The sequence below is a fragment of the Bolinopsis microptera genome, chromosome 9, assembly GCF_026151205.1.
Source record: "Bolinopsis microptera isolate Bmic1 chromosome 9, MBARI_Bmic_1.0, whole genome shotgun sequence".
In the NCBI taxonomy this organism is placed as follows: domain Eukaryota; kingdom Metazoa; phylum Ctenophora; class Tentaculata; order Lobata; family Bolinopsidae; genus Bolinopsis; species Bolinopsis microptera.
In genome coordinates, this window is record NC_087080.1 from 17,053,984 (window position 1) to 17,081,775 (window position 27,792).

Consider the following 27,792-nt stretch of genomic DNA (forward strand, 5'->3'; position numbering starts at 1 on the left):
ACTTCGGGCGCCCTTGTTTACCGCCGTGAGGCGGGCGCGCGCTACTCAATTAAACAAATAATCAATTAGAGCAAGGATGAGATAGAGTTAAAGTTTCGAATAGTCGTTCAGGGCCAGCTAGAGAGCGGGTTGAAAAAGTCACGTGACAGTCGAGTGTTGTAGCGCGATGCACTACTGGGTCGCGCGCGCATCAAATAATGCTTCTCGCAATCGGCGAGATGCACCACTGTGCCTCACCGAGCTGCGAAGGATTGACATCGTGAATCAAAGTAGTGCGTGGAGGCTCAATACATTATAAACAATGGACAAGCTATTTCACTTTTCACAGCGAAATGAACAGAGGGGTGTTTGAATTTGTTATTATTTGATACATGTTTCGTATCCAAATATCAGAGATATTATGGATACACCATGAAGGAACATCTCTGCGCGGCGTAAGTAAATTTACAAGTTCGCGCGAAAAATTGTCTTATTTTCCTGGCGCTTTGTTCTTGCGCCGGGAGTGAATCACTAATTAGCTAACTACTTCACTAGCATAATCTACAATCTAGATCTACAATACGAAGTAAGAGTTACCACGTTACTCTTTTATTTCTCCGTTAAGCCTACAATTCTAATAACTAACAATGGATTATGAGGTCAATTAAATGTCCATAGATATGGATTATAGAAATTATATAAACACATAATTGAACAGCATGAGACAAGTGGAAAACTAACAAACGAATAGATTTCAAGCTCGTAAAGGATCGTTGCTGGATATTGGAGATTTCAAAACTGTAGTCCGACAGTCAAAGTTCTCTTGTCTAACTTTAGTGCGTATCGAACTTGACTCCAGATAGAGCACTTTAGTTCGACAGAGTCGAACCTCAGGGTTTGTCGAACTACATGGTAAGTGACGAACTAGAGTGCGTGTCGAACTTGGGTACGTGTACCGAATTTACCATGGTAAAAACATCTTCACACCGTAAAATGGGCAAAAGCTACAATAACGGTTTCTCCGACATTGTTTACAGCGGGCAATATCCTTTATTTCATTCAATTCTTCTGAAGTGTTCATGACCAAATTACGGCTTTTGCCGGGACAACCTATACACCCTTTTAATTTTGACAGGGCAGCTCAGAAGTAGATGGTTCTAAAACAAAACATAAATAAATCTAATCCCTTTAAAATAAATATGCTACCTTCTAGCTTACTCATAGAACACAACTCGGAATGAGCTTTTATACTTCATATTCAAATCAAGCGGTAAGTAAATATTGATAATATAACTAAATCTACTGCATTATAATCCACCTTGCGTGGCTGAGAGGACCAATTCGTTCTCTCGACAGTTCAGGACTCAGAACCCCTTAAATTTTTTAATGGCAGGTCTATCCTGTGAAGGCACCAAATAAATCTTTGCAATTCCCATCCAAAATTCTTCTCTAAGAGGGCTATAATCCCATTGTGACGTCCGGTGTTGACGTTAGTGGCGTAACAGCCACAAGATCTTAGTGGCGAGTTGTCTAATGTCGATCCTAAGCTCATCACAATGCTGCATCTTTTCTCCCGTCAAGGTAGAGCGACTCCACGTCTTTCAGATTCCGAAGGTCTTCTAACTCATTCTCTTTAGATCGCTGCACTATCTTTGGATTTCTTCAGTCTCCTGAAATATATTATGTCACAATAGATCATTAGATGATACGTAAAGATACTGTACAGGCAATCCATGATTGTTGATTTGTTTGCATACCCAAAAATATTTCTTTTGTATTAATAGCTTATAAAAACCCCAACATTAGGATGTATTTGAAAAGTAACTTAAAACGACATGCAGAGCGACCAATAACGCCTGAATCAATGCTTGGTAGCACAAACCGGAGGTTAAAAATGAATATTTGACCACATGGTGACATGGTTGTTGCATGGGTCACTTGCAAGTTCATATATCACATACCTACTTGGTTTTACATTTCGGAAAGCAGCGTGGGTTTCAGAGTTCCGACTCCACTTGAGGATATGCTCCTGATAGCGTAATCCAGTTTCTTTATATTTGGGATAACCTCCGAAACAGAAACCATGTCCCCCTCCGCCGCTTTTGTGGTGATGTAGAATGGCTTCAGTACCGCAATAGCTTTGGTCAGAAGATCCCAATCGTGAGGAGTCATCTGCAAAATTCAGTTGATCAATACTTAGCCTGTACATTGAGAAGTGAGCTAGGAATTAGGAGGTCCAGCGGACAAGAATTTGTTCCAGTTACATTCCAGGGACATTGATTCTCTAAACTTGATGTTAACTAGTGCTACTCAGAAAATGAGAGATGAGTCAAAAGAGCTGCATGTAAACTGACCTGTTGAGATGCAGACAACGATAACTCTGCATTTTGAGCGGTGATTGTTATTGCATATTTTTTATTCTGAAAGGCCTGGAACATCATGTAATAACTGTTCCATCTCGTGTCCACTGCAACTGGTCTGATGAGAGTTGCCTCTACTGCTTGATTTTCATTCAGTAGACGTTTACCTGCATGTGCGGGATAGTTTAACATATGATAGTTAAGAAATGATAAACGCAAGTCGTAACAATGATAGTTTTGCCAAGATTATGTCACTCAACGAACATGTACCTACGGCAACATTTTAATCAAACGTTATTAATGTGTACATTTCAGTAAGAAAATATTTTGAATCAGCCGTTATTATCAGATTAAGTATGTGACAATGAAATCATCAAACAGAAAACCTAAGGTAAATGTAGTGATTCTCACCTGCAGGGGTTCTAAACTCCTTGATAAGACTCTTGATCTTTTTGATAAGCCAGTTAACTCCACTTTGAGAAAAACAGAATTCTTTACGATGAGATTCAGTAGATGGAGAAAACAGGATCCAGGCGGAAAAAGCCTTTTTCATGTTCGAAGCAGTGTCGCTGATAACGCAGTGAAGTTTCTCTTCGGACAGACCCCATGCCTGCAGTACAAATGACACATTGTTCTTTAACGAGCCACGTAATAATTTGTAATTAGAAACTATGTGGGCAGCTAACGGTTAATATTTTCTACTATCAAAAAGCTAAGCGCACTATGATGAACTCGAAATGAGCATGTATTTCGAATTTTACAATCTATATGGCATTGGCAGTCCTGAGTTCTGAGTTTGAACTTTGATCATGGGGTTAGAAATAAAATATTAGCCTGTACTGGCTCAATAAAATGTGACCTCCAGATCAGTAAAATTAAGGGTGCTGGAAGAGCTGCATAGAGTCCACTAGTATTTAATATTAGCCTGTACTGGCTCAATAAAATGTGACCTCCAGATCAGTAAATTTATGGGTGCTGGAAGAGCTGCATAGAGTCCACTAGTATTTAATATTAGCCTGTACTGGCTCAATAAAATGTGACCTCCAGATCAGTAAAATTAAGGGTGCTGGAAGAGCTGCATAGAGTCCACTAGTATTTAATATTAGCCTGTACTGGTTCAATAAAATGTGACCTCCAGATCAGTAAAATTAGGGGTGCTGGAAGAGCTGCATAGAGTCCACTAGTATTTAATATTAGCCTGTACTGGCTCAATAAAATGTGACCTCCAGATCAGTAAAATTAAGGGTGCTGGAAGAATTTGCATAGAGTCCACTATTATTTAATATTAGCCTGTACTGGCTCAATAAAATGTGACCTCCAGATCAGTAAAATTAAGGGTGCTGGAAGAGCTGCATAGAGTCCACTAGTATTTAATATTAGCCTGTACTGGCTCAATAAAATGTGACCTCCAGATCAGTAAAATTAAGGGTGCTGGAAGAGCTGCATAGAGTTCACTAGTATTTAATATTAGCCTGTACTGGCTCAATAAAATGTGACCTCCAGATCAGTAAAATTAAGGGTGCTGGAAGAGCTGCATAGAGTCCACTAGTATTCAATATTAGCCTGTACTGGCTCAATAAAATGTGACCTCCAGATCAGTCAAATTAAGGGTGCTGGAAGAATTTGCATAGAGTCCACTAGTATTTAATATTAGCCTGTACTGGCTCAATAAAATGTGACCTCCAGATCAGTAAATTTATGGGTGCTGGAAGAGCTGCATAGAGTCCACAAGTATTTAATATTAGCCTGTACTGGCTCAATAAAATGTGACCTCCATATCAGTAAAATTAAGGGTGCTGGAAGAGCTGCATAGAGTCCACTAGTATTTAATATTAGCCTGTACTGGCTCAATAAAATGTGACCTCCAGATCAGTAAAATTAGGGGTGCTGGAAGAGCTGCATAGAGTCCACTAGTATTTAATATTAGCCTGTACTAGCTCAATAAAATGTGACCTCCAGATCAGTAAATTCAGGGGTGCTGGAAGAGCTGCATAGAGTCCACTAGTATTTAATATTAGCCTGTACTGGCTCAATAAAATATGACCTCCAGATCAGTAAAATTAGGGGTGCTGGAAGAGTTGCATAGAGTCCACTAGTATTTAATATTAGCCTGTACTGGCTCAATAAAATGTGACCTCCAGATCAGTCAAATTAAGGGTGCTGGAAGAGCTGCATAGAGTCCACTAGTATTTAATATTAGCCTGTACTGGCTCAATAAAATGTGACCTCCAGATCAGTAAATTTAGGGGTGCTGGAAGAGCTGCATAGAGTCCACTAGTATTTAATATTAGCCCCAAAAAAGCGGTCCTGGTCGAGCCTTGGCTTTAACGAGTTGGAAGCAACCAGAGAGATGGTTAGATGTATAAATTTGGGGATTGAAGTGGTTTGCAATAACCAGAGAGATGTTAAACAAATTGAACAACAGGTTGAACAAAAAAGCATGTGTAAAAAGTTATCGAGTGATAAAATAGGACAAAGGAGAAAGCATAGATATGATCTTAGGCAGCTAGACGCCAGCTAGCTCATCGCGGTGTCACATGACTTTAATACCACGATATCATTGGTCATCTATATATCCAATGCGAAATATAAATATAGCGCGTTTTTCATGAATCAGTAGCGCCGTACAAAAATTAAGCAGTCTGGAACAAAATTACAAGTTTTCAGTTTACAGACATATTGAAACATTTCAATTTTTGTTTGCATGAAGGTTCTAATGACTTAATAAAGTCGTTTAGATAATAAAAATACTACAAAGATACCAAGTAAACTCACAAATATTGCAACTTGGTTAAAAACAATGCATTTAACTGTTTTGGTGGCGCGCGCGCCATCTCAGTCAATTACTCCCATATTTGGTCAAATAGGATAATAGGGACGCAGAATATGCGTCCCTCTAAAAAGTCCGATTCCCTTCATGGTATGCCCCTTTTTCCGCCTTCGGCGGCGCGCGCTTCGCGCGCGAAAAGTGGCATGCAACGTATGTCAAGTTATTATATATTCAAATTACAAAATTTGAAAGTACATTTTTTGCTCGGACGTGGTTTATATGTTATTTGTCAGCCGTTAAAATTATAACTGTTGCATATATAAGTTGGCACAGTTACATCTCCACTGAAACCACACTCCTTAAACTTCGTGCATTGCTGTAACTTCTTTCAAATTTCATGAATCGAAGTAAAATCTTTTGCAATGTATTAAGAATTAATATTTGATTCACGATGTCAATCCTTCCCAGCTCGGCAAGGCCCAATGGTGCATTAGTGCATTTTGCCGATCTACGGTTGCGAGAAGAATTATTTGATGCGCGGCGCGGCCCAGTAGTGCATTGCGCTACAAAATTAATATATACACTTTTACAAATCATTTGGAATACTTTTGAAAAGGCATAACATGCTCAAAAATACTACCAACGTATTTCTCCGTAATAACGATAGCGTGAGTAGCTTTCGTCGAGGTCTTTCGAAATTGATCTTAGAAGATTTCCCGTTCAATTTTGGACGTGGAACTAAACAGCAACTCAATGCAAATTCACATAAGCTTGAAATTGCGTAGTAGAGCAATGGACACAATTTGTGATTTGATTTATTGATCGCTATGCTGTATGCACGAATATTCGTTTAAGAACCGATGATCGATGGGCTAGCAGTATTGCTATACATTACATGAGTTGTTTGTCCACACAGTGCTTGCACACCCAATACAACACCGGCGGCGTGTTACACAATCCTTTTTCTAACATTCTCGAACATCATCGAAAATGGAAATGTGGTAAATTTTGGTTCTCCACAGGGTCTCAGCATTTAGTTTCGAAGGTTCTAAGCTAAAGTGTCAATGTAATTGATCCTCAGAATCGTTAAGTCCTTCAGTAGTAGGACTGATGATAAGATTAGATTATATTCGTAAATCATGACCAGCAGATATGACACCAGCAATATACAAAAGTTAAACTGGAGAATGATAAGTCTACTTGAGTGCAGAGTTATCTTGCAGCTTTTGATGGTTTGTCCTTCTCTGTTCGAACAATAGATAATCTTGAAACCTATTTATTGGTGCCTTTTATCTTCAACATACACCATCTAATGTTTAAGGAATGCTATTGAATCTACTAGTTCAACAAATATTTCACTTGATAACAAGCTTGCAGCGCTTGTGAAACCGTAAAATGCTTGTAGAATCAAATCTGTCTTATCTGCAACCATTCGATGTCTGGTGATGACATTCCAAACCAGTCACAATCACAAGTAAACTATTTCAGCATACATTACTAATTTGTCAGCTATCTAAAGCATTATGTATTACCCTCTAACAAGGCGTTGCATCTGAGTAAACAACTAACTGTTAGACAGTGTATTGGATGGAATGTATACAATCTCAAACCAATTACCTATGAACTATCAAACTCTCAATCTGATTTATTATGTTTCAACTTATCGAATTGAAAGCAGAGTTTATTTTTTAAAACTTTTAAATATCTTCACACGATTAACTTATTCCCCACATCACATTGCTTTTACTAGTTTTTTTTACTAGTCTTTAACTACATTTTTTGCCCACAAATAGGGCATTGCGTAAGTCAATTTTGAGTTAGCTGACCGTGTTTTAAGATTTGTAAATTAGTCCACCAACTGACAAAACAATTAGACCCTTTCTGATTTTTTGATATTTGTTTCTGATGAGAAACATTTGCAGCTGTTCGAAAATACGACTAATCCAAAACCCTCTCCAGTAGACACATTGTCATTGCAAATATAAAAACCAGTCCATAGATAGACCAGCTGTTGTGTCCCTGTGGTATCGTGACGGATTGACTTTCACAGACAAATCTCTCCATAGTGTCCATCTATCGCAAGGACGCACAGTATTGATTGTGCAATGCTAAGCTAAACTATTCCAGAAGGAGCAAAAACAGCCAGGATGAAGTCATTTTCTTAGTAGACAGAGCTACAAAAACGGTCTCAACTTAAAATTTATCTGCTTGATCTTCTAAGAGTTCTCATAAATTAGAATTAGAATTAGAATTAGAATTAGAATCAAATTTACACAGCAATACAATAAGAATAAAAATAATTTAAGAAGCTTCAATCTGCTGTGCAGGACATTCAAGTCAGTCGAAAACTGTTAGCAGAACACCCTTCTAGGGACATAAGGATATAGTATGTAAAACATAATGAGTAATAAATTAATGAGTGATAAAATAAGATATGATTTAACAGTGAACTGTGGGCATGAAGGTAACAATTAAGATTACATAGATGCCCACTTTGGGATTACGTTAGTAATGTTATTTACAGTTATATACAGAGAAGTATAGAACAATAATAGATTGGCAATGATAACAAATGGGAACGAATAAAGGAGATGTTTAAAGTTCTATACTTCTGGAAAAACCTAGGTCATATATAACGCAGGGGGCCTTTCCACCCGACAAAAACTCCAGCACCATAAAATTTGTTTCAGTTGTCACATAGCTAGAGTGTAGAAATAGTCGAAACTATTGTTTATTTCATAGGATGAGACTCCTTGAATTACATCTGACATAAATTTAGATTTCATACATTGTGAGAATTTTACACTACATTCTATAGTCCTTATGTTCTCTGGAATTGTATTCCAACATTTTGCACCTAAATATGTAAAGGTTTTGTGTGTTCTGGATTTGTGAATATAAAGGTTGCACCTCTCAGCATCACGTGATCCTCCGGATACATAAGAAAATTTATCTGTGAATGATGATGGTGCAGCCTCATTAAGAATTTTATACATATACGTTGATAGATGGAGTTGTCTTCTTTAAGTGTAAGGGTAACCACTTCATATTTCGATATACATTTACTGATGGTTCCTGCCAATGAACATCCAGAGCAATTTTTGCTACTTTCTTGTATAATATATCAAGAGAATTAAGTTTGGTTTTGGCAGCCCTACACCATATTATATCCAGGTAGTCAAATTGGGGGAGCATAAGAGCATTTACAAACATTTTTCTATATTTCAGTGGAAGAAGATTTTTCGACCTGTATAATGCCCCTATTCTTTTAGCAATTTTTGATTTCACATAATCAATATGGTCTTGAAAGTTCAATAAATTGTCTATCATGAGACCTAAATATTTTTGAGATTTAGTTTCTTCTATAAATAGGCATTCTTTTTCCAAATCCAGAGGGATTGACAACGTGTCCAGATTAGGTGATCTATCAAATACAATGAATGAAGATTTTGCAGCATTTAGTCTTAGCTTGTTGATTCTAAGCCATTCATACACAATTTTCATATCCTTAATTACATTCTCATATATGCCTCGGGAAATGTTATCAAAATATAGTGCACTATCATCTGCAAATAAGTAAACAGTAGATTGTGTGCAATTTCTACTGAGATCATTTATGAATAAACTAAATAGAATTGGTCCTAATATGCTACCCTGTGGCACACCTGTTTTAACAGGGAGTGATGTGCTTACATTACCACGTATTTTTGTGTGTTGCTTTCTGTCCCCAAGGTAGCTTTTGAACCACTTTATGACAAAGCCATCAACTCCATAATACTTAAGTTTTTTTAATAAAATATTATGGCTTACTGTGTCAAAGGCCTTTTTGATATCTAAGAATACAATTGCAGGTTTCTTCTGTGATTCCTTAGACGTAAATATTTTATCAAATAGATTAAGCATTAGAAAAGTGGTGGAATGATCTTTTCTAAAACCATACTGATGGTTGGTAAGCAGTTTATTTGTTTCAACATACTCTGTAAGCTGTTGGTTAACAAAATATTCTATGCATTTTCCAAGTAGGGGGAGTATGGATATTGGCCGGTAGTTATTTGGATCATTAGGGTCACCAGTTTTAAGAATTGGAGTGACTGATGCAATTTTACATGCCAACGGCATTGTTCCACTTTTCATACTAAGGTTTATAATATGAGCTACTGGATCGATGATTTGGGGAATAATATACTTATATATTTTAATGGGCATGATATCGTTAATCGATTTATCTGATGGTATACTGAGTATATATTCTTTTACTTGTTCAACAGTCACCTCTTCGAATACAGAGAGTTTACACTCTGTTGGAGGCGGCATATATTCTAGGAAGTCGTCTGAATCCTTTTCCTTAATCGATTCTTGTATTATTGTACCAACTGTGGCAAAATGCAGGTTAACTCCGTTAACATTTAAGTTGCTTGGGGAAGAGCTACTTATTTTTCCAGGTAAGTTTGAAGCATGTTTGATAGTTTTCCAAATGCCTTTTAAATCGTTTTTTGCACTTTTCACAGTAAGGTCCTGAACAATATTTGTACGTCTGTTTTCTTTGGATAATTTTGTAACATAGTTTCTTTGGGGACGATAGTTATCCCACGAAGTAGAGCATTTCTTATGTAGTTCACTTTTTCTGCATTTACATATTCCATTAATACAATTACACTTGAATTTGTTTAATTGTCCTAAACACTTTTTATACTTTCTGAAAAGCATCTTCTTCTTCCGTATTTCTGCCAACAGTTCTTTAGAGGGATTACAGAGAAAGTTACTATTACATTTTATCTGTTTAGGTGGACAGTAATTATCATACGATTCCTGGATGTGATGATTAAGTCCATCTAGGGCATGGTCTACATTAGTACAGCTTAGAATATTACTGTAGTTGCTGCAGGATCCCAGAAAATAGCTTAAGGCTTTCAGATTGTTTAAGGAGTGGTCTCTGATAAGAACCTTCTGGAATTTACTAGCTTTACTTACTTTAAAGTCGAGAACACATTTGAGAGCTTGGTGATCTCCTATTCTATCATCAAGTACTTTACACTCTATGAAATTAGAGTAACAGTTAGTCATGACAACATCTATTGTGCTCTGCGTTATCCTACCATCTAAGTTTGCAACTCTAGTAATTCCTGTAACAGTCTGTATCATTCCAAAGAGCTTCATTGTTATATCTAACTTTTTATAATCTAGATCAGATAAAGAGTTTTGGTTAACATTAACATCGCCAATCCATATTACTTTCTTACCCTGAAGTTTCATCATACATTCAGTCATATAATCAAGGAAAGTATCTAGGTGACAAAAGTTTTGTGATCTGTAGAAGCAGCAAATGTAAAGATTGGCATCCTTGAGTTGTATCCATATAGCTTCGATTTTAGAAATATCAGAGTAAGTTATATCTAAATTGAGTAATTTGTGGTTTACATTTTGGTTGATCAATATACCACACCCTCCTCTTCCTCTATCGTTAGGTCTATCACACCTTATAAAATCAAAGTTTAAGGGGAAGTTAAGTGTACTAGTGTCTATATCAGATTTAAGGTTTGTCTCATTAATTCCAATTATGTCAAGCTTTTCGCGAAATATTAGCTCCTGTAGTTCGAGAGTTTTTGCCAGATTAGTCAGGCCACCCTGTATATTACATAGACCAAGAGAGAGATTATCGTTTATTGAGGTACGAATGTGGTAATAATAAAGTTAAAAGGAGGACAAATCTATACGTTTCTTCTTCAAGCAATTTAAATAAAATTCATGACATTTAGTTTTATGTCATGCTGATTTATTTGTGACTTAATAATTTAAAATGTGATTCTTTGATAAAAGTATCAAATACTCATTTAACTACAGAACTTTCTACAATCTGAATGGAGAGACTAAGTTTGCTCATTGTGGGATAAATATTTTAAATGTTTCGCCAACCTGGCGATTCCCTTGATATTAAGGTGAACATTATCTATTCCCTTTTTGAAAAATACCTGTTTCCTTACTCCAGTAACTCGGCTGGTAAATAGTCTATTGGTACGTTCTAAATCTATATAATTTAACCCATGGCTAGAGCAGGTGTTAGAAATAAACCTATTTAATTCGTTGATAACTTCATTTTTGTTATAACTGTTCCTAGGTAAAATATTTATAACTGAAATTCTTGCTCCAATAAACATTCCCCAAAGTATACTAAGTATTTGATCAATTCCTTCTGTTGCATTTTTCATAGAAATATAATTGTTACAGACAGAATCTACGTAGTTTGTGCCTGTTAGTATGAAAACACGCTTTACATCCTTTTTGTCCAGTTTTTTGAACTCCTCATCATGTAACAGCCTATTTAACATTTGAGCAGAGTTCGCTCCAGGGTAGAAGAACACCTTAGCTTTCTGCTTCCTCGAACTTAGTAGAGTTCCGTTGAGGTCCCTGAACATACTGCTGCTGATGTAGATGGTATCAATTGGCAGGTCACTTGGGATCTGTTCAAGTGAAGGAGGCGCTGCAGTTGACTTGGCTGAACTCTTAACTCTGGAATGGTGGACTTCAAATTCACTTTCGTTGTAGGGTACATATCCACTAGCTGTAGAAGGTGATTTTCTTGGTTGACTGCAGACAACTGGTTTGATAAGTCTAAAAGTTAAACTGATCCTTTTGTCTGTGCATAGTGGATCGGGACATAGTTCATGGTTGAATTGATGTTGGGACTTTTTGGACATAAGACATACATCTCCATGTTCTAAAATTAGGGAAGTCACCACTTGTCCTGTTTTGATTTCAGTCAACTGCATCATCCTGGAAGCACCAAGGGACACTGTTACAATGTACGAATCTTCTTCAATAAATTCTTCATTGTCACTATGAGCAGGCATATGTTCCTCTCCAGATTCATAGAGATTGACCAGAACACTGTTGTAGTTGTATTCTGGGAATAGCTCATCTAGAAAGGAACATATACTTGCCATGTAAGATCCCTGGGGGATCTTCTTTGGGTCATGCATTCCTCCACTGTACACGTAAGGATGTTTCCCAAAGTAGACTGATTTCCTGTTATGGAAGTGGTGGCTGAACTTTAATTCCTCAAATAAGATTTCAACAGAAAATTTGCTGAATGGTGCCTGTTCAATAAGTTCAACAGGTGTGATGGCGATATCAGGGATTTCATAGTCTGTAGTAAGGTCTGAACTTGACACAGGTGTTAAATCTAATCCTGCATAATATTCACCACTTCTTGGAATAACTGAGCCAGTGTCTGTAATCTCGCTGGTTGAAATGTCTATGTTGTTAGAAATAATTGATAGAGGTGCTTCTACATAGCCATCATCATCAATCAACAAAAATGATTCTGGTACCTCACATTCATTGTCATACTGAATGTTATTGTTGCTGGAGTCCGTTTGCACTGATACATCGGAACACTTGTATTGAGCAATTGATTGGTTTCCACTTTGAGGCGAAATAGTTTCATTAATCTCTGCTATTGTTTGTGAGGTTTGAACAATCTCCTCTAAAATGAACACTTTACGCTCCAGAAACTTCACGCGAGTTTCAAGATCTGAACAGTTTTTACATTTTGTATCACATTCCATCAATAATTTGCCGAAAAATGTTTCCAATGAATCGTTCATGATGTTGAGTTGGTTGAGTTGGTTGTAGATAAAAAGATTGATTGAAGTCGATTGAAGTTGATTGAAGTTGATTGAATAGATTTGATACCTCCAATTACATTACATTTTTGTCATGTTGGTCATTTTGGTCATACCTCAATAAATGTAATAGATTTGTAGTGTTGTAATTAGTTTAAAATGATGGTAGTTGCTGAACATTTATAGCTTTCCATGGCTCTACTGCTAAGACTATTTGTGTGAGCTCTCCTTACCATCCTAATTGGTAAAGGCCTCAACATTGTGCTCCAAGGACTTCTATTCTATCCCAACTGTATCCTTACCATCCTAATTGGTAAAGGCCTCAACATTGTGCTCCAAGGACTTCTATTCTATCCCAACTGTATCCTGCAGTCGATTTAGCTCATCTCCATGGTAGCAATGAAATGAGGGATTAACTTTCATCTAATAATTTCTTAAAGAAGATTTGATATAGATGGAGTTGTTCTCATCAGATTACAGATAGTTCCCTCTTACTTGTCGCATAGATATAGGTAGAACTAAGCCAAGTGCGGTCTTGATTGAGTGGAAGTGCACACTCGTTATTGAACTAGAATTGCACCACTCTTTGTTACCAACACAGCACCTTTGGAATTTCTGTCCCAAGAACTGACTGTAAGAGGATCATTACTCGATTTATTCTATTCTATGAGTTTCTCTCTTGCACAGTAAGTACTGCCACTACATTAAAACACGAGAGAGCGGAAGACAAGTGTGATCAGGACTCGTTTGCACATTTAAAGATTTGCACTTTTTAAAGTTTTGCACTTTTAAAAGTTTTGCACTTTTAAAGTGCAGCACCCATTTGATGGAGGCTTAAATTACAACTTTTCGTATTCACTATTTAATTTTATGTTTTTGAGACCCCAATACCCACAATGATCTTGTGTGCCTCTTAAGATTAGACTTCTATCTCTATTTTGTATCCCTCTTTGATTTCGGAGTGAAAAATGTTGATCTGACCCTCCCCCACGATTATGAACTGTATGGTTCACTAGAACCTAACTATTCTTAAATTTATAGGCAAGTCACCATGCCGAAGAAGATAATGGAAATCAAGGATTTCCTTCTGAAAGCCAGGAAAACTGATGCCAAATCAGTGAAGATAATCAGAACTAAAGACAAAGTAAAGTTCAAGGTAATTGTTAATCAAGTTTACTTTACCTCAATGCCAATAGTGCCTTTTTGATCGTTGTTTGTCTTAGCCATTTGGATTTTACTCTACTGTAGTGCCTTCGACTTCTCATACATTTATGCAAATTTTGATTGTCACTACAGTTTATAGTTTAATCCTACCGCCAGTGGAACTGTATTCAGAACAAAACATAGCTTAACGCCATAGCCCACCAGCTCACCATGTTATTCCTCCAGGTCAGATGCAGCAGCTATCTCTATACCCTTAGTGTAACGGATCCAGAGAAAGCCGACAAACTGAAACAGTCCCTGCCTCCTGGTCTTACTGTCAAAGAGTTGAACTAGATTTCCAATTCATTTTACCTAACTTGTTTGATTTATCTCCAATTTATGGGCCCCCTATGTATCCCGCTGTCCCCAGACAAGATGACCCATCTCCATCAAGTTTTGTACTTTCTTGGGCAGAAAGTATGCATTTAAAATTTAGTTTTGAAAGGTCATCTTGCTGGAAATCCATGTTACAATTGAGCTTTCTATCTTGTTGACAACATTATTTTACAATGTTCACAATTCATAAGCTATAGTGCGGTGACTAGAATTGAAGTAGGGCTGTCCTCAAACTGTTGAAGCATTACTAAGTGGCAGCAGCAATGGGTTACATAGGGGTATCGACAATCCTGCAGTCCCAAGCGAAATAAAATATTATTACTAAACTGCTTCATTGGTGTCTTAATCTAACCATTGTGTTTAATCTAGCCATGGTTAGAGTAAAGGCTCCGGCTATGCGGGCCAAGTCCAAGGATGAGCTGCTGAAGCAGTTGGAGGATCTTAAGACAGAGCTCTCCACTCTACAGGTCTGTGTGCACGGTGTGTTCTGATTTATTTTTACTTCGTTTTTTGCTCATGTAAGATTTTAGTCACTCTATATTTGCTCTGTCGATTATAGGTAAAAGTTTTTTGACCTGAGCTGAATTAATCTTGGGTGTCAGTTGGTTTTTAATTTTATATGCTCCAAAGTGAATGTTTCGCAACCCCATAATTTGTTGTTTTCCAGGTCCAGAAAGTGACTGGCGGAGCCACAAACAAGCTCAGTAAGATCAAGGATGTCAGGAAGTCCATTGCTCGGTGTCACACAGTTCTCAGATCTAACCAGAGAGACAACCTCAGGAAGTTCTACCAGAAGAAGAAGTAAGCAATTTCCTTCTTTTGTCTATAGCAAACTTTGTGTCTCTCCACTTTTTGTCTCCATTACTTGACCTATTTTTTATTGGGGGGGGGGGGGGGGGGGGGGGGGTCCAACTACATTTTTGTACATGGCCACCAGATTTTTGCCAAAGTACATGTACAAAAATGTACAAAATATGTTTTTTCCTGTTCCGTTTACAGGGATTTCCGATTTTTTGTACATTTTTTATGACCATTAATGTACATGGCCATCAGATTTTTGCCAAATGTACGCTAAATTAGTGTACAAAAATGTAGTTGGACCCCCCCCCCCTGTTAAACTCTTAGATAGGATAAATTTGTTTGTTGCTAACGATTTAGAAACATTTAAGCCTCTATTTGGAAATTAACATCAATCTCCTCTCCAGGTACATCCCACTGGACCTGAGACCCAAGCTGACCCGTGCTCTGCGACGAGCCCTCACTACCCACGAAGCAGCTCGCAAGACGAAGAGACAGCAGAAGAAAGAAGCTCATTTCAGCCAGCGAGTGTTTGCCATAAAAGCATAATTTTACAACGGTTTTTATTTATTGTAACTCGTGTTTCATTGCTTTTTTAACTCGTTCAGTCTTGAATCTCAAATTGATAATTTCGTAAATTACAAATTTCATGATCGTCTCGTTTAGTTTTTGGCTTGGCAATATAATAGATTAGGACACTCGTGGGGAGTTGAGTAGAATCTATTCTTCGGTTTAGAGGGTTAGAGGGCTGTAATAACTCTGATTTTTTCACTTAAAAGTGAGTTTTCTCCCTGAAAGTAAAGGCAATAACCACTAATGTCCAGAAATAGATCAATAGTTTTTGATGAGTTATGGTCTGCTCGTTACATTTAAACATTCTGATAATAAAATACATTAAACTTAATACAACCCACCGATCTTAGCAATGAGAGATAAGTGGAAGAAGAAAAGAATGAGGAGACTGAAGAGAAAGAGGAAGAAGATGAGAGCTAGATCTAAGTAGATCGCTCTATCCCCTCTCAGCTTCCTAAACTCTCTCCCTTAACATCTCTGTTAAATTACCACTCCCTCCTCAACTATGTATAAATCCTTCCCTCTTTGGAGATTCCTTATCAGATTCCCTGTCACTAGATTTAGTAGACTTCTTAGCAAATAAGTGCATAGATCTTGACGATTTGACTTTTTAAGTTTTAGTCAATTTTTGTTGTTATTTATTTGTGTATAGAATTTTTGTGGGAAATTTGATAGATATTATTGCGGTATTTGTTAAGTTTTATTTGATTTATTGGGTTCTCAAACTATTCAGTTACATTGTTACTAAGTTCTGTCAAAAATCATCCCCTTAAAACTTGAATGATGAATCATCTGCAACACTAATAACTTTTCTTATCTTGATTTTTAGCATATCAGAAATTGATTAAATTGTATATTAAAAATTACTCAATCAAATAACTTCCTCTTTCTAGCAATGGTAAAACGAGCAGCAGAACCTGAGACTGAGGAAAATGCGGAGAATATCGACTCAGACTTCAGCGACAGTGACGACGCAGCGTCAGTGTCCGACACGGAGAGTGTAGAAGAGTCAGCACAGGGAAAGAGACTCCGTCTTGCCAAACAGTACCTAGACAAACTAGAAGGAGAGCAGCTGAACACGGAGAATGATAGTGAGATAAACAGAGATTTGATAGCGCACCGGTTACAGCAGGATGTTCTAGCAGAGAAGGGGAAGCTGGAGATCAGGGTTGGTAAGAGGTTGTGTGTACTAGAGAACAAGTTCACACTTAAAGGTCACAGAAAATCACCTACCAGTCTAGCTATTACTGCTACTCACCTGTTCTCAAGTTCTAAGGACGGTGCGATCATTAAGTGGGATATCAGTACGGGTAAGAAAGTGACAGTTGTAAAACACGACTCTAAGAAACAGATTCTCGCTCTAGCAGCATCTTCAGACAACCTGTACCTAGCTAGTGGAGGGGAAGACAAGATGATAATCTTGTGGGATATTGCCACCATGACTTTTGTTAAGTGCTTCAGAAAACACAGAGGGGCTATAACAGCTCTAGCTTTCAGACGGAACAGTCATCTTCTTATGTCGGGGTCAACTGATCGTAGTGTAATCCTGTGGAACTGTGATGATAAGCTCTATATAGAGAGTCTGTATGGGCACCAGGATATAGTAACTGGTATGGACAGCTTCTTACAAGAGCGGGTAGTGACAGTGGGTGGGCAGGATAAAACTCTCAGACTCTGGAAGATTCAGGAAGAATCTCAGCTGGTGTTTAACGGCCACAAGAACACAGTTATAGACTGTGTTTCCATGTTGAACGAGGAGCACTTTGTCACAGGGTCCCAGGATAACGTACTTTGTGTGTGGCACATTAAGAAGAAGAAACCTGCTATCACAGAACTGAAAGCTCATGCTAAGGGTAGCTGGATATCAGCTGTAGCGGCTCTTAAGAATACTGAGTGTTTTATAAGTGGGAGTAATGGGGGAAATGTTAAGGTCTGGGCTTGTGCTGAGACCTACAGATCAATGGCGCTGATTAAATCTATAGAAGTAGTTGGAACTGTTAATTCAATAGTCATACCACAGATAATTCTTGTTTTGTTTTGGGAGTTGGCCAGGAGCCTAAAATGGGCCGATGGTGGTGTAATAAGGACGCTAGGAATAGAGTTTTAGTTTATCCTATGGTAATTGAGGATGAAGAGGTTAACAGATGATAAATCATACTTTCTTTTAACGATTTATCAGAGAATTAAGAAACTAAACTAAACGAAAGCTCTTGTGTAATGATACTGTTTTGATGAAAATAAAGTTATGAATTTGTTCACGTTTGTTGATTTCAATATATTAGATGGTTAACTTGATCTTCGGAAAATAAACTTTAGAGAAAGCTTGAAAATGTATGCTTTGATAATTAATGTGAATAATTTCACATAATAATCCAATTTATTTTTTCAACGTTAAGGGCTATAAAGCTTACCAAATGTGATAATAAAATATCTTAGCAATGAGAGATAAGTGGAAGAAGAAAAGAATGAGGAGACTGAAGAGAAAGAGGAAGAAGATGAGAGCTAGATCTAAGTAGATCCCCACCATCTTCAGATGTTTGGTTTTGAATCTTCTCTACCCCACTCACTCTCTGGCTCTCTTTGGAGATTAGTTGACCATCCTTGAAAAAGACTGGCCAAGAAATTTTTTAGATGTCACTTTGAAAACGAAGACCTAGAAGTGAATTTGTTTTGGATGCTTTTAGACCATTTTTATTTATTCGATTGTTTTCAGTCAACCTGTGTCCAATTATTGCCTCCTGATTTTAATTAAACAATTACAAAATAAGTTGCCAACATTTATCAATTTCAACTCTGGTTATATTTTTGTGAATATTGAATTAAAATCATCATCTTGACTGTCTTTCTTACTTCTGATAATTTACTATTATACAATTATTAGCTGATTAACTAACCCCATACCATTGTAATAGCAGACCCATCTCCCAAGATGACCACATCAGAGCTTGCTTGCGTTTACAGCGCCCTCATCCTTCACGACGACGAAGTACCCATCACCGCCGACAAGATCAACGCTCTGTGCAAGGCTGCCAACGTAGAAATCGAGCCAATCTGGCCATCACTGTTCGCTAAATGCTTGGGTGACAAAGATGTTGGATCTTTGATCAACGCAATCGGAGCCGCCCCAGCTGGTGCTGGTGCCGCCGCCGCTACCGGTGGTGCCACTGAAGTCGCCGCCGAGGCTGAAGCTGAGCCAGAACCTGAATCAGAAGAGGAAGAATCAGATGATGACATGGGCTTCTCATTATTCGATTAATAATTTATCTCTGATGTGTTTTTTAGCTATTTGATATGCTCGTTTTATTTGTTCGCAACATTATGTCTTAACTTGAATCTGAAAAAATGCTCAATGTTTAAAATTATGAGGATTATTTGACATGAAATTTTGTAATTAGATCTAAATATCAGCCGGTGAATTGTTTAAAGATTAATAGAGCACCCCAATCTGACTGTCTGTATATCACGTGACAGGAGCTATGAAGTATCTGCAGATAATACTATCTATATTACTACCTGTTCTGATAACATTGTTACCTCTCACTCTACCTTTCTTATCCCTGGTAAGTTTAACGTCCCCTTTCATAAGAACTTATCAGTTTTAAGTCTAGTTGCAAATTTTATCATTAGATCCATTTCTATTCGTAGTTGTTCAACAACTGTAGTTTATCAGATTACTTTTAAGTCTAATGTAACGATATAATAGTCGGCCCCTGCTTCAAGATATTTACTCATTGTTCGTTTCAGAGCGATGTTGTACTAAGTTGGGTATGTGTAGTAACTCTACTCTCGCTCTACAGCGCCGCATTCCTTTCTATATGTACTCCACAAATCACCAAACCTGCATCTAGGCAAGTTTCTTACATATTTGGGAAATATTATAGATCGTCATCTTTTGAACGAGGTTTAAACATGTCAGGAATTTGAATTTGCAACTACTAACTACAAATGTAAAACTCTTCATATTGAACTAATTTGTTGTTCGAGCCGCCCCGGTTATAGCCTTTAAATTTTCAGGTTAGATAGTATTAAGGCGTATTTCAAGAAGGAGATTCTATTGATCATTGCAACAAATATGATCTTCAGTTACTTCGTATCCGACTGCGTTAATATCTGGTATGTTAAGTCGATAGAAAACGTTTTCTCCAACTTTCTGAATTGAAAACACACATAAATCGTGTACTTTAAGGATCCCAGTATTGTACTGAAAGTTAGTCTGCTTTAATAGTGTCACCCATCTTTGATGTTCTGCATTTTCAGGTTTGACGATGTGCTCCAAGTTAACCTCAGCTTGTTTTGGTGCACAGTTACCTCCCAATATTTCATGTTCGATAGTATTGTGAACTTCAAGTACAAGTATAGTACTTCTGTCGTTAAGGTATACAAATTTATGAAATTTTGCGCACTACAGACTTGAACTCTTTTTCTTTATGTAAAAGCAACTTTAGTTCGTAGCAGAATCACTTTTGGTTTATGTTGGGGAGTGTACGGTCCTAAGTCAACAAATTTCAGGTTCATTATTTTGTGATGCCGCGGTTTAGAGAAAACTTAAAAGAAGTCTTGAAGGTACGTTGGATAGTGGCAACCTTTCTCACAAAGGGTCTACAGCACCGTTTTCTGTAACGCGCGAAAAGGGTCTCAAAGTGGTGTGTTGGAAACGTTCAACACTTTTGTTCTCAAAATTGCGCCGCGCACGCGCAACTTGAACAATTAACGCAGCTTTTACCGACTGCGAGCTAGAAATTTCGAAGTCTGAGCCTGAAATGTCATCTTTTACAGGTTCTGAGGTATCCAGCACCTGCTTACATCCTCTTCTGTAAGTGTTGAAGCTTGTCTGTCTACCCTCTATTGATTTCTATGCCGTAAAACGTATGTCTCTGCCGCAGTACTGGTGAAATTCGGTCTTCATTAGATAGGGGTCGTTCACATTACGTTATCAATATTTAAGCAATTTTTACCCCCCCCCCCCCCCCCCCCCCCATCCGTAATCAAGACCCAACAACCCCCTCCTGACAGCAATATTACGTAATCATGGCCTGGACCCCCCTCTCCCCCTTAGACATTTTTCCCTAGAAAACACTTTTCTTTATGTTTCATGTTACCCTGATCATGCTATCATGATGAGCCAAAATCATTTTTATGATATCCAGCCAAGCACCTTCTAAACTACTTACTATTATAGCCAGATACCCCCCCCCCCCCCCCCCCCCGTAAGCATTTGAAAACCCCCCGGCCCCCCCTCGGCTGATTACGTAATATGTGAACGACCCCACACTGTCGAAAATAGCGTTATTGTCCTTTAAGTATTTTATCAGCTGAACTCAAACTTTTCAGACAAAGACATCACAGCGTTGACTAGTAGTGTTTGTGGCTCACCAACTGAAGAATTATCATTCTACTTTCTGCTTCAACCCACTACAATCCTAAACATCCTTATCACATCACTTGCCACCTACACTTTACTTAGTGTTAGCTTCCAAGCCGTCATCCATGTTGCTTCTCAGAGCGCTCTACCAAAGGTACCATTTCTAAAAGCTCTGAAATTAATAAACCCCCGTAACTAGTGGTAAGTGGAGACCCTAGCTCTACTTCTGATACTTAACCGTGACAGCAGCAGCACCTATTTTATAGTTTATCTCAAACTACCCACCAGGTTAAAGGTCAAGTCTCGATAGAAAATGTGCAGAAAGTCTCTCCAGTGAGGACGTGAGAATCCGGCACAGTGCCATTACAGATCTGTTACGAGAGTGCAGCAACAGTTTCACTTCCAGACAAATAACGCTGAGTCTCCAAGATGGGCACCCGGTTATATGGCATCTTGTGTACAAGGAGTGGCTGAAAACCTTGTACTTATTCAACAAGTCCGTCGGAGAGAAACCCGTTTCAGCCCCAAATACTGAGTTCGCCAAGACAGAGACAGTAAAACCTGTTGGGAGGGCCCTGGTTGAGGAGAAACCGACGCAACTTTTCTCATTAAAAGAGCCTAGCTCCCCAATAATTGAGCAAACTAAACAGGCAGTGGCGAGCAAGATCTCTAAGGTTCTATCGGATGTTGGGAACGATGCTTTAGTTAGTTTCAGAAAGAGTGCCAAAGACTACCTTGTTGGTAGTAGATTAGGTGAGACTTTTCCTTCTAGTACTCTGCTACCTGTTATACTGTTATAGTCTGCAATGTCAGCTGTTCTTCTTACAGGATATCACTTGTACGTTTAGTTTAATCCTTATAGTTTTCACATATTTTCATCACGTTTAGCATGTCTAACTTAATGTGTTCAGGGAAGTACCTTCTGACGGAACAGGCAGAGATAGTGTCTGAGAATAAGTTGAAAGATCTCGGTTTCATGGTCCACGGGTCGGCTCTCTGTGAAATCCTGTGTTGTGTGGCCCCGTCCGAAGATAAGTACGGGGTTGTTCAACTCGTCCTGCCAGAGATATTGAATACTGTCTCTGCTACTCTTAAATCTATCGACCAGGTATGTGCTTAAAAGTTATCCCAGTTTTCAAATGGAATGTAGCATTTTGTGAAAAGTTTCTTTTTGCCGTACCAGTGTCCAAAAGATGATTCACTGCACGTACCTGTCAAAGATATGCAGTACCAGATTATGAGCATATTATCACCAGACTAACGTCTAACCCACATAATCACCAGGTTCCTATAGTCGGCAGCACAGTATCTCACTCCCAGCTAAAGAGATCTCTACACCTCTTCCTGCACCATGTTATAAACACTTACCAGACCAGCATCTTCAATCTGACCCTCAGCAGCGAGACTACAACACTACTGCAGCAGTGCTGCATCTGAAGTGTTGTCCTCAGCAGCGAGACTACAACACTACTGCAGCAGTGCTGTATCTGAAGTGTTGTCCTCAGCAGCGAGACTACAACACTACTGCAGCAGTGCTGCATCTGAAGTGTTGTCCTCAGCAGCGAGACTACAACACTACTGCAACAGTGCTGCATCTGAAGTGTCACCCTCAGCAGCGAGACTACAACTCTACTGCAGCAGTGCTGCATCTGAAGTGTTGTCCTCAGCAGCGAGACTACAACACTACTGCAACAGTGCTGCATCTGAAGTGTCACCCTCAGCAGCGAGACTACAACACTACTGCAGCAGTGCTGTATCTGAAGTGCTGTCCTCAGCAGCGAGACTACAACACTACTGCAGCAGTGCTGCATCTGAAGTGTTGTCCTCAGCAGCGAGACTACAACACTACTGCAGCAGTGCTGCATCTGAAGTGTTGTCCTCAGCAGCGAGACTACAACACTACTGCAGCAGTGCTGCATCTGAAGTGTTGTCCTCAGCAGCGAGACTACAACACTACTGCAACAGTGCTGCATCTGAAGTGTTGTCCTCAGCAGCGAGACTACAACACTACTGCAGCAGTGCTGCATCTGAAGTGTTGTCCTCAGCAGCGAGACTACAACTCTACTGCAACAGTGCTGCATCTGAAGTGTTGTCCTCAGCAGCGAGACTACAACACTACTGCAGCAGTGCTGCATCTGAAGTGTTGTCCTCAGCAGCGAGACTACAACACTACTGCAGCAGTGCTGCATCTGAAGTGTTGTCCTCAGCAGCGAGACTACAACACTACTGCAGCAGTGCTGCATCTGAAGTGTTGTCCTCAGCAGCGAGACTACAACACTACTGCAGCAGTGCTGCATCTGAAGTGTTGTCCTCAGCAGCGAGACTACAACACTACTGCAGCAGTGCTGCATCTGAAGTGTTGTCCTCAGCAGCGAGACTACAACACTACTGCAGCAGTGCTGCATCTGAAGTGTTGTCCTCAGCAGCGAGACTACAACACTACTGCAGCAGTGCTGCATCTGAAGTGTTGCCCTCAGCAGCGAGACTACAACACTACTGCAGCAGTGCTGCATCTGAAGTGTTGCCCTCAGCAGCGAGACTACAACACTACTGCAGCAGTGCTGCATCTGAAGTGTTGTCCTCAGCAGCGAGACTACAACTCTACTGCAGCAGTGCTGCATCTGAAGTGTTGTCCTCAGCAGCGAGACTACAACACTACTGCAGCAGTGCTGCATCTGAAGTGTTGTCCTCAGCAGCGAGACTACAACACTACTGCAGCAGTGCTGCATCTGAAGTGTTGTCCTCAGCAGCGAGACTACAACACTACTGCAGCAGTGCTGCATCTGAAGTGTTGTCCTCAGCAGCGAGACTACAACACTACTGCAGCAGTGCTGCATCTGAAGTGTTGTCCTCAGCAGCGAGACTACAACACTACTGCAGCAGTGCTGCATCTGAAGTGTTGTCCTCAGCAGCGAGACTACAACACTACTGCAGCAGTGCTGCATCTGAAGTGTCACCCTCAGCAGCGAGACTACAACACTACTGCAACAGTGCTGCATCTGAAGTGTTGTCCTCAGCAGCGAGACTACAACACTACTGCAGCAGTGCTGCATCTGAAGTGTTGTCCTCAGCAGTGAGACTACAACACTACTGCAACAGTGCTGCATCTGAAGTGTTGTCCTCAGCAGCGAGACTACAACTCTACTGCAGCAGTGCTGCATCTGAAGTGTCACCCTCAGCAGCGAGACTACAACTCTACTGCAGCAGTGCTGCATCTGAAGTGTTAATGTTTGACCTAAGAGTTGTTTTCTGCTCATTAGAAAATCAACAAGTCTAACCTGAAAAACTTCTCACTGGAACTTTTTTAATTGATTTCATCTCTATGGTAACGGGTTGTGCTTCTCAAAATTCTCAACATTTCGGATGACGTGTTTTATTCTATTTTAACTCAATTTATTTGTATTTTGTAAATTATTTGTTAAGAAATTTTACCGTATATAACGAATTTAATTTTTTGGTAATCTGAGTAAGTTTCTTTATTTTCTTAGTATTGCTTTAACATGCTACGTCAGTACTGTAGACTGGAACTAAGATCAGTAATGTAAAACAGTGGCCTCCCCCCGGAAGGTGCTGGCTTGAGATTCCTCAAGCCAGAGTTATAGGCAGTATCTCTGTAATAAGATAGTTAAAGTTTCAATACTGATATTTGGCAGCCTTTCTTGTCGCTGCAATTAGTCAAATGTCTGGCGCCGGTAAGCAACATCTTTATTAAAGGGAACAAGGAAAGTCCTCATTCCTGGCCCATAATGTCTATCTTTGTCGGAATAGTGTATCAAATGTCTACAGCGTTAAACTTTGTCACTCTTCTCCCAACATTGTTTGCTAAATACGACAGTCTACGAGCTAAAAGTACAGCTTTAGTAGTACTAACAATGAATAGTATTACAATTCCTCCATTCCAGGCTCTAGTGATGTTATCACCAGTTCAGTTCACTGCACGAGCGGCAGACCCACAAAAGGCATCTGTTGATTATACTAATAGCACTAAATAAAACAATAAAGACCGAAATAATAATAATTAAAATATTTTACGAAGATGAAAAGTAAAACTTAAAAGTTAACCCGATTAACTTATTACACCGTTTATTGCATTTTACGTTCAATAGATTAGCTTCACTTATACAGTTCGCTTATACAGTACGTATCAGTACGTAATATTAGTCCAATAACATGACCCAATCCACCGTAGGCAGTGGGGTTACTTAAACGCTAATACGAACGTCCCTAGTTTGCACCTAAAGGTTCAAACAATAGCTTCAACTGCGTCCTGGTGCTGGTGTCCTTCACATAAAGGACCTGTTGCTAGACCCCTCTTATCTTGCTAGACCCCTATTACCACACCTGCAGCTGTTTATCTCGTTAATATAAAGACTAAAGAGCTGCCCCTTTGACCAGCTCCTGTGGCCCAGGAGTTTCTTATCAGTAGCGCTTAAGAATCCCTGTCATTTAGGGACTACGGGTGGAAGATGAATAATTGATATTCCAACAGCAACTTGTTCCCTGCATTGTGCTGATTCCGGGAAGCATTCTGTTTACGCTCTCATCATTCTGTAGGATGAGATATCGTTCATTTAAAATTGGGTAATTATAGGCCTGTCAAGGATTGCAGCCTAATTAAGAGCTGATCAATTGCAGCTAGTTGTGCCATATAAGGGATAACTGAGGTCACGTGACATTCAGTCCTATCACGTGACCGCTAATCCTATCACGTGACCTTGATTCGTAAAGCCTCGGGCACGTGATCACATTCGTAACGTGTCGTATGCCGACTAGGAGATTTTGTGACGTCACCAGAGCTGAAGCTACTTGATCAGGCCTTATATGGAATAATATCGTGTATCGGGTGTAATTGGACCTAATTAGAGCAGCTGAGCGCTCAATTATAGCAGCATCTGGTACCACCTTCTGAAACCCAGCAGACAGCTGGCCCAGAGAATCGAAATTAGAAGGATTTTTTATTGATGGAAATCGAAGCGGAAACCTTGTAACCCTATGTTTTCGATGACGCCGAACAAGATTAAACAGGTTATAATTGTCCTACTCTCGTGTAAATTGCTCTAAAACGTGATTGAAATTTTAATGATGCTATCAACTGTAATACAGTTTTTACATTAAGCTGAGCGGCGTAACGGCTGGCATTCCTGGGCCGCACTCATCCCAGATTGTCATTCCGCCGCAGCTTCAATTTTTATGAATATTACAGCCTGGGGTCCCCAGGTAACGACTGGAACCGCTATATCTGCCTAATCTCAGTTATTGTAAATAACGAAGCCTGTGATCCGCACATCAGGCATTGAACGGGCTTGAATTGAACGTCGTGTTATTACTATGAGAAAAATCATAGTATCGGGTAAATTTTTTCAAAATGCACTTGAATGTCATCAATTTGATTAAGTTATCATAAGTTGAATAGCTGGCGCATTTACAGTGCTACGTTTTCAATTATTCTACGAACACTTGGAATTAAAATCTATATATATATATTGCATTGTTTAATACTTATAATCAAGATTCCTAAGTTCAGTGTGTGGACGAAGTATAGCGATGGAATCACTAACATATTTATGACTGTTTGATATTTCTTTGCTGCAGTCTGCATATCATCCAGAGAAAGCTAATTTTAAAGAAGTAGTCTCGAAATTTTCGGGAATAAACTCAATATTGTGAAACATCATACAAAATATTATATAACGAGTGTTCTCTTTTAATAAATCATTTCATTAGTTTTTTGAACTTCCTCTGTTTTCCTGGATTTTGTTGCCTATCCTCAGAGACAACAATATGGTGCCCTGCTTTCATGTCTTTGTTAGCACACTTCAGCTTTGATTCTGTCATCAGTGCCACCGCTCTTTCGACTGCTTGCTGGTGGCAGGGATATTTCGTCACCAAAGGTGATTCAATGAACCTGTCGAATTGATCAGGATCAGAGGGATGCACTCTTACTACCGATGGAATAGTGACAGCAGCCCACTTCAGCTCTTCTGAAATATAACTTGTTATCATAAACTTTCCTTTTTAAATTCAATACCATCCGTATTGTTTTCACTTTGATCTTATAGCTTTGAATACAAACGTATGTCAATAACTTTATTAATACAATAATATAATATTTTAATAGTTACGTCATAGTTAATACAATTTGAAATGAACTTACTGCATGCAGTTTTGTAACAGAGACCAAATAAATGGTACGGCATAAATACGAAACAGATTTTATTTAGTTAGATGAACTTACTGAATGGGGTCGACATCGTCAGGAGTTGAGGAACAGCTAGGCTGGTTGTAATCTGCTGCTAATCCAGTTATATTCCCGGAGTTCGAAGAGGATGGTGACTGTTCAGGAGATCTCACTCTTGTGGAAAGATTGGTCAACCTGTCCCGCATATTCCTGAAAAGAATGAATTCTAGATTATTTAGTTGATTTAAATATTATATATTATACATCTTAATCTAGTTCCGGTGAACCTGCATCCACTCTGATTCTAACATAGACTCCCTTCCGACCGATTTACTTTTACTTATTATTCCTGACATCACTTTAAAGCTTTACTGAGTAAACATTACATCTATCAATGAACTAATCTTGATTCGAGAATCGAGAGAGATATTATTTAAGAATTTTAGATATATCAGAGCATGTGTATAATCTATCAGTCTTATCCGCTCCCAGTATCTTATCTTAATATATTATCTTAATATTATCTTAATAATATAACTTACTGTAATGGATCAGGAACATGGGGATCAGGTACATGGTGATCGTCTGCAGCACGATCTCTACCAAGAAGG

General features: G+C 38.9%; 6 protein-coding genes across 8 annotated transcripts in view; 4 read left to right on the forward strand and 2 right to left on the reverse strand.

Annotated features, from left to right (window-relative positions):
* LOC134820399 (melanopsin-B-like) overlaps positions 1 to 12,871 on the reverse strand; it is a 44,117-nt gene extending 31,246 nt beyond the window's left edge. Inside the window, exon 1 of the mRNA XM_063830770.1 lies at positions 12,848 to 12,871. The gene's annotated coding sequence lies outside the window, so the exon portion shown is untranslated. The remainder of the gene's footprint in view (positions 1 to 12,847) is intronic.
* The window catches only part of LOC134820400 (large ribosomal subunit protein uL29-like), a 51,196-nt gene extending 35,552 nt beyond the window's left edge, over positions 1 to 15,644 (forward strand). Inside the window, exons 2-4 of the mRNA XM_063830771.1 lie at positions 14,638 to 14,737; positions 14,938 to 15,071; positions 15,476 to 15,644. Of these exons, the coding sequence (XP_063686841.1) occupies positions 14,642 to 14,737; positions 14,938 to 15,071; positions 15,476 to 15,617 (372 nt within the window). The 5' untranslated portion in view covers positions 14,638 to 14,641 and the 3' untranslated portion in view covers positions 15,618 to 15,644. The remainder of the gene's footprint in view (positions 1 to 14,637; positions 14,738 to 14,937; positions 15,072 to 15,475) is intronic.
* Positions 1,288 to 10,266, reverse strand: LOC134821452 (uncharacterized). The gene is made up of 5 exons (XM_063832195.1): positions 10,081 to 10,266; positions 2,751 to 2,949; positions 2,334 to 2,506; positions 1,945 to 2,151; positions 1,288 to 1,649 (listed from the first exon to the last, which is right to left on the reverse strand). The coding sequence occupies exons 1-4, from the start codon at positions 10,264 to 10,266 to the stop codon at positions 1,951 to 1,953; spliced, it is 759 nt and encodes a 252-aa protein (XP_063688265.1). The 3' UTR covers positions 1,288 to 1,649; positions 1,945 to 1,950.
* Positions 15,645 to 16,519: 875 nt separating the features above from the next.
* LOC134820964 (U3 small nucleolar RNA-interacting protein 2-like) lies at positions 16,520 to 17,899 on the forward strand. The gene is given in 2 exon segments (XM_063831633.1): positions 16,520 to 17,650; positions 17,653 to 17,899. Coding segments are annotated over 2 exon segments (1,251 nt in total). The 5' UTR covers positions 16,520 to 16,536; the 3' UTR covers positions 17,790 to 17,899.
* Positions 17,900 to 18,521: 622 nt separating this feature from the next.
* LOC134820402 (large ribosomal subunit protein P1-like) lies at positions 18,522 to 18,931 on the forward strand. Its single transcript, XM_063830776.1, has one exon. The coding sequence runs from the start codon at positions 18,571 to 18,573 to the stop codon at positions 18,895 to 18,897; it is 327 nt and encodes a 108-aa protein (XP_063686846.1). The 5' UTR covers positions 18,522 to 18,570; the 3' UTR covers positions 18,898 to 18,931.
* On the forward strand, positions 18,555 to 24,469 carry LOC134820401 (uncharacterized). 3 transcript variants are annotated; one of them, XM_063830775.1, is made up of 11 exons: positions 18,555 to 19,201; positions 19,386 to 19,489; positions 19,656 to 19,754; positions 19,899 to 20,016; positions 20,151 to 20,204; positions 20,418 to 20,454; positions 20,973 to 21,157; positions 21,292 to 21,756; positions 21,915 to 22,111; positions 22,288 to 23,453; positions 24,154 to 24,469. In XM_063830775.1, exons 1-8 carry the CDS (start codon positions 19,118 to 19,120, stop codon positions 21,346 to 21,348), a joined length of 738 nt encoding a protein of 245 aa, XP_063686845.1. In that variant the 5' UTR covers positions 18,555 to 19,117; the 3' UTR covers positions 21,349 to 21,756; positions 21,915 to 22,111; positions 22,288 to 23,453; positions 24,154 to 24,469. The 3 variants fall into 3 exon arrangements, with proteins under 3 accessions (XP_063686845.1, XP_063686844.1, XP_063686842.1); XM_063830774.1 differs by having other exon boundaries at positions 18,954 to 19,201; positions 22,288 to 23,561; XM_063830772.1 differs by having other exon boundaries at positions 18,954 to 19,201; positions 22,288 to 23,507.
* Positions 24,470 to 27,792: the final 3,323 nt, after the last annotated feature.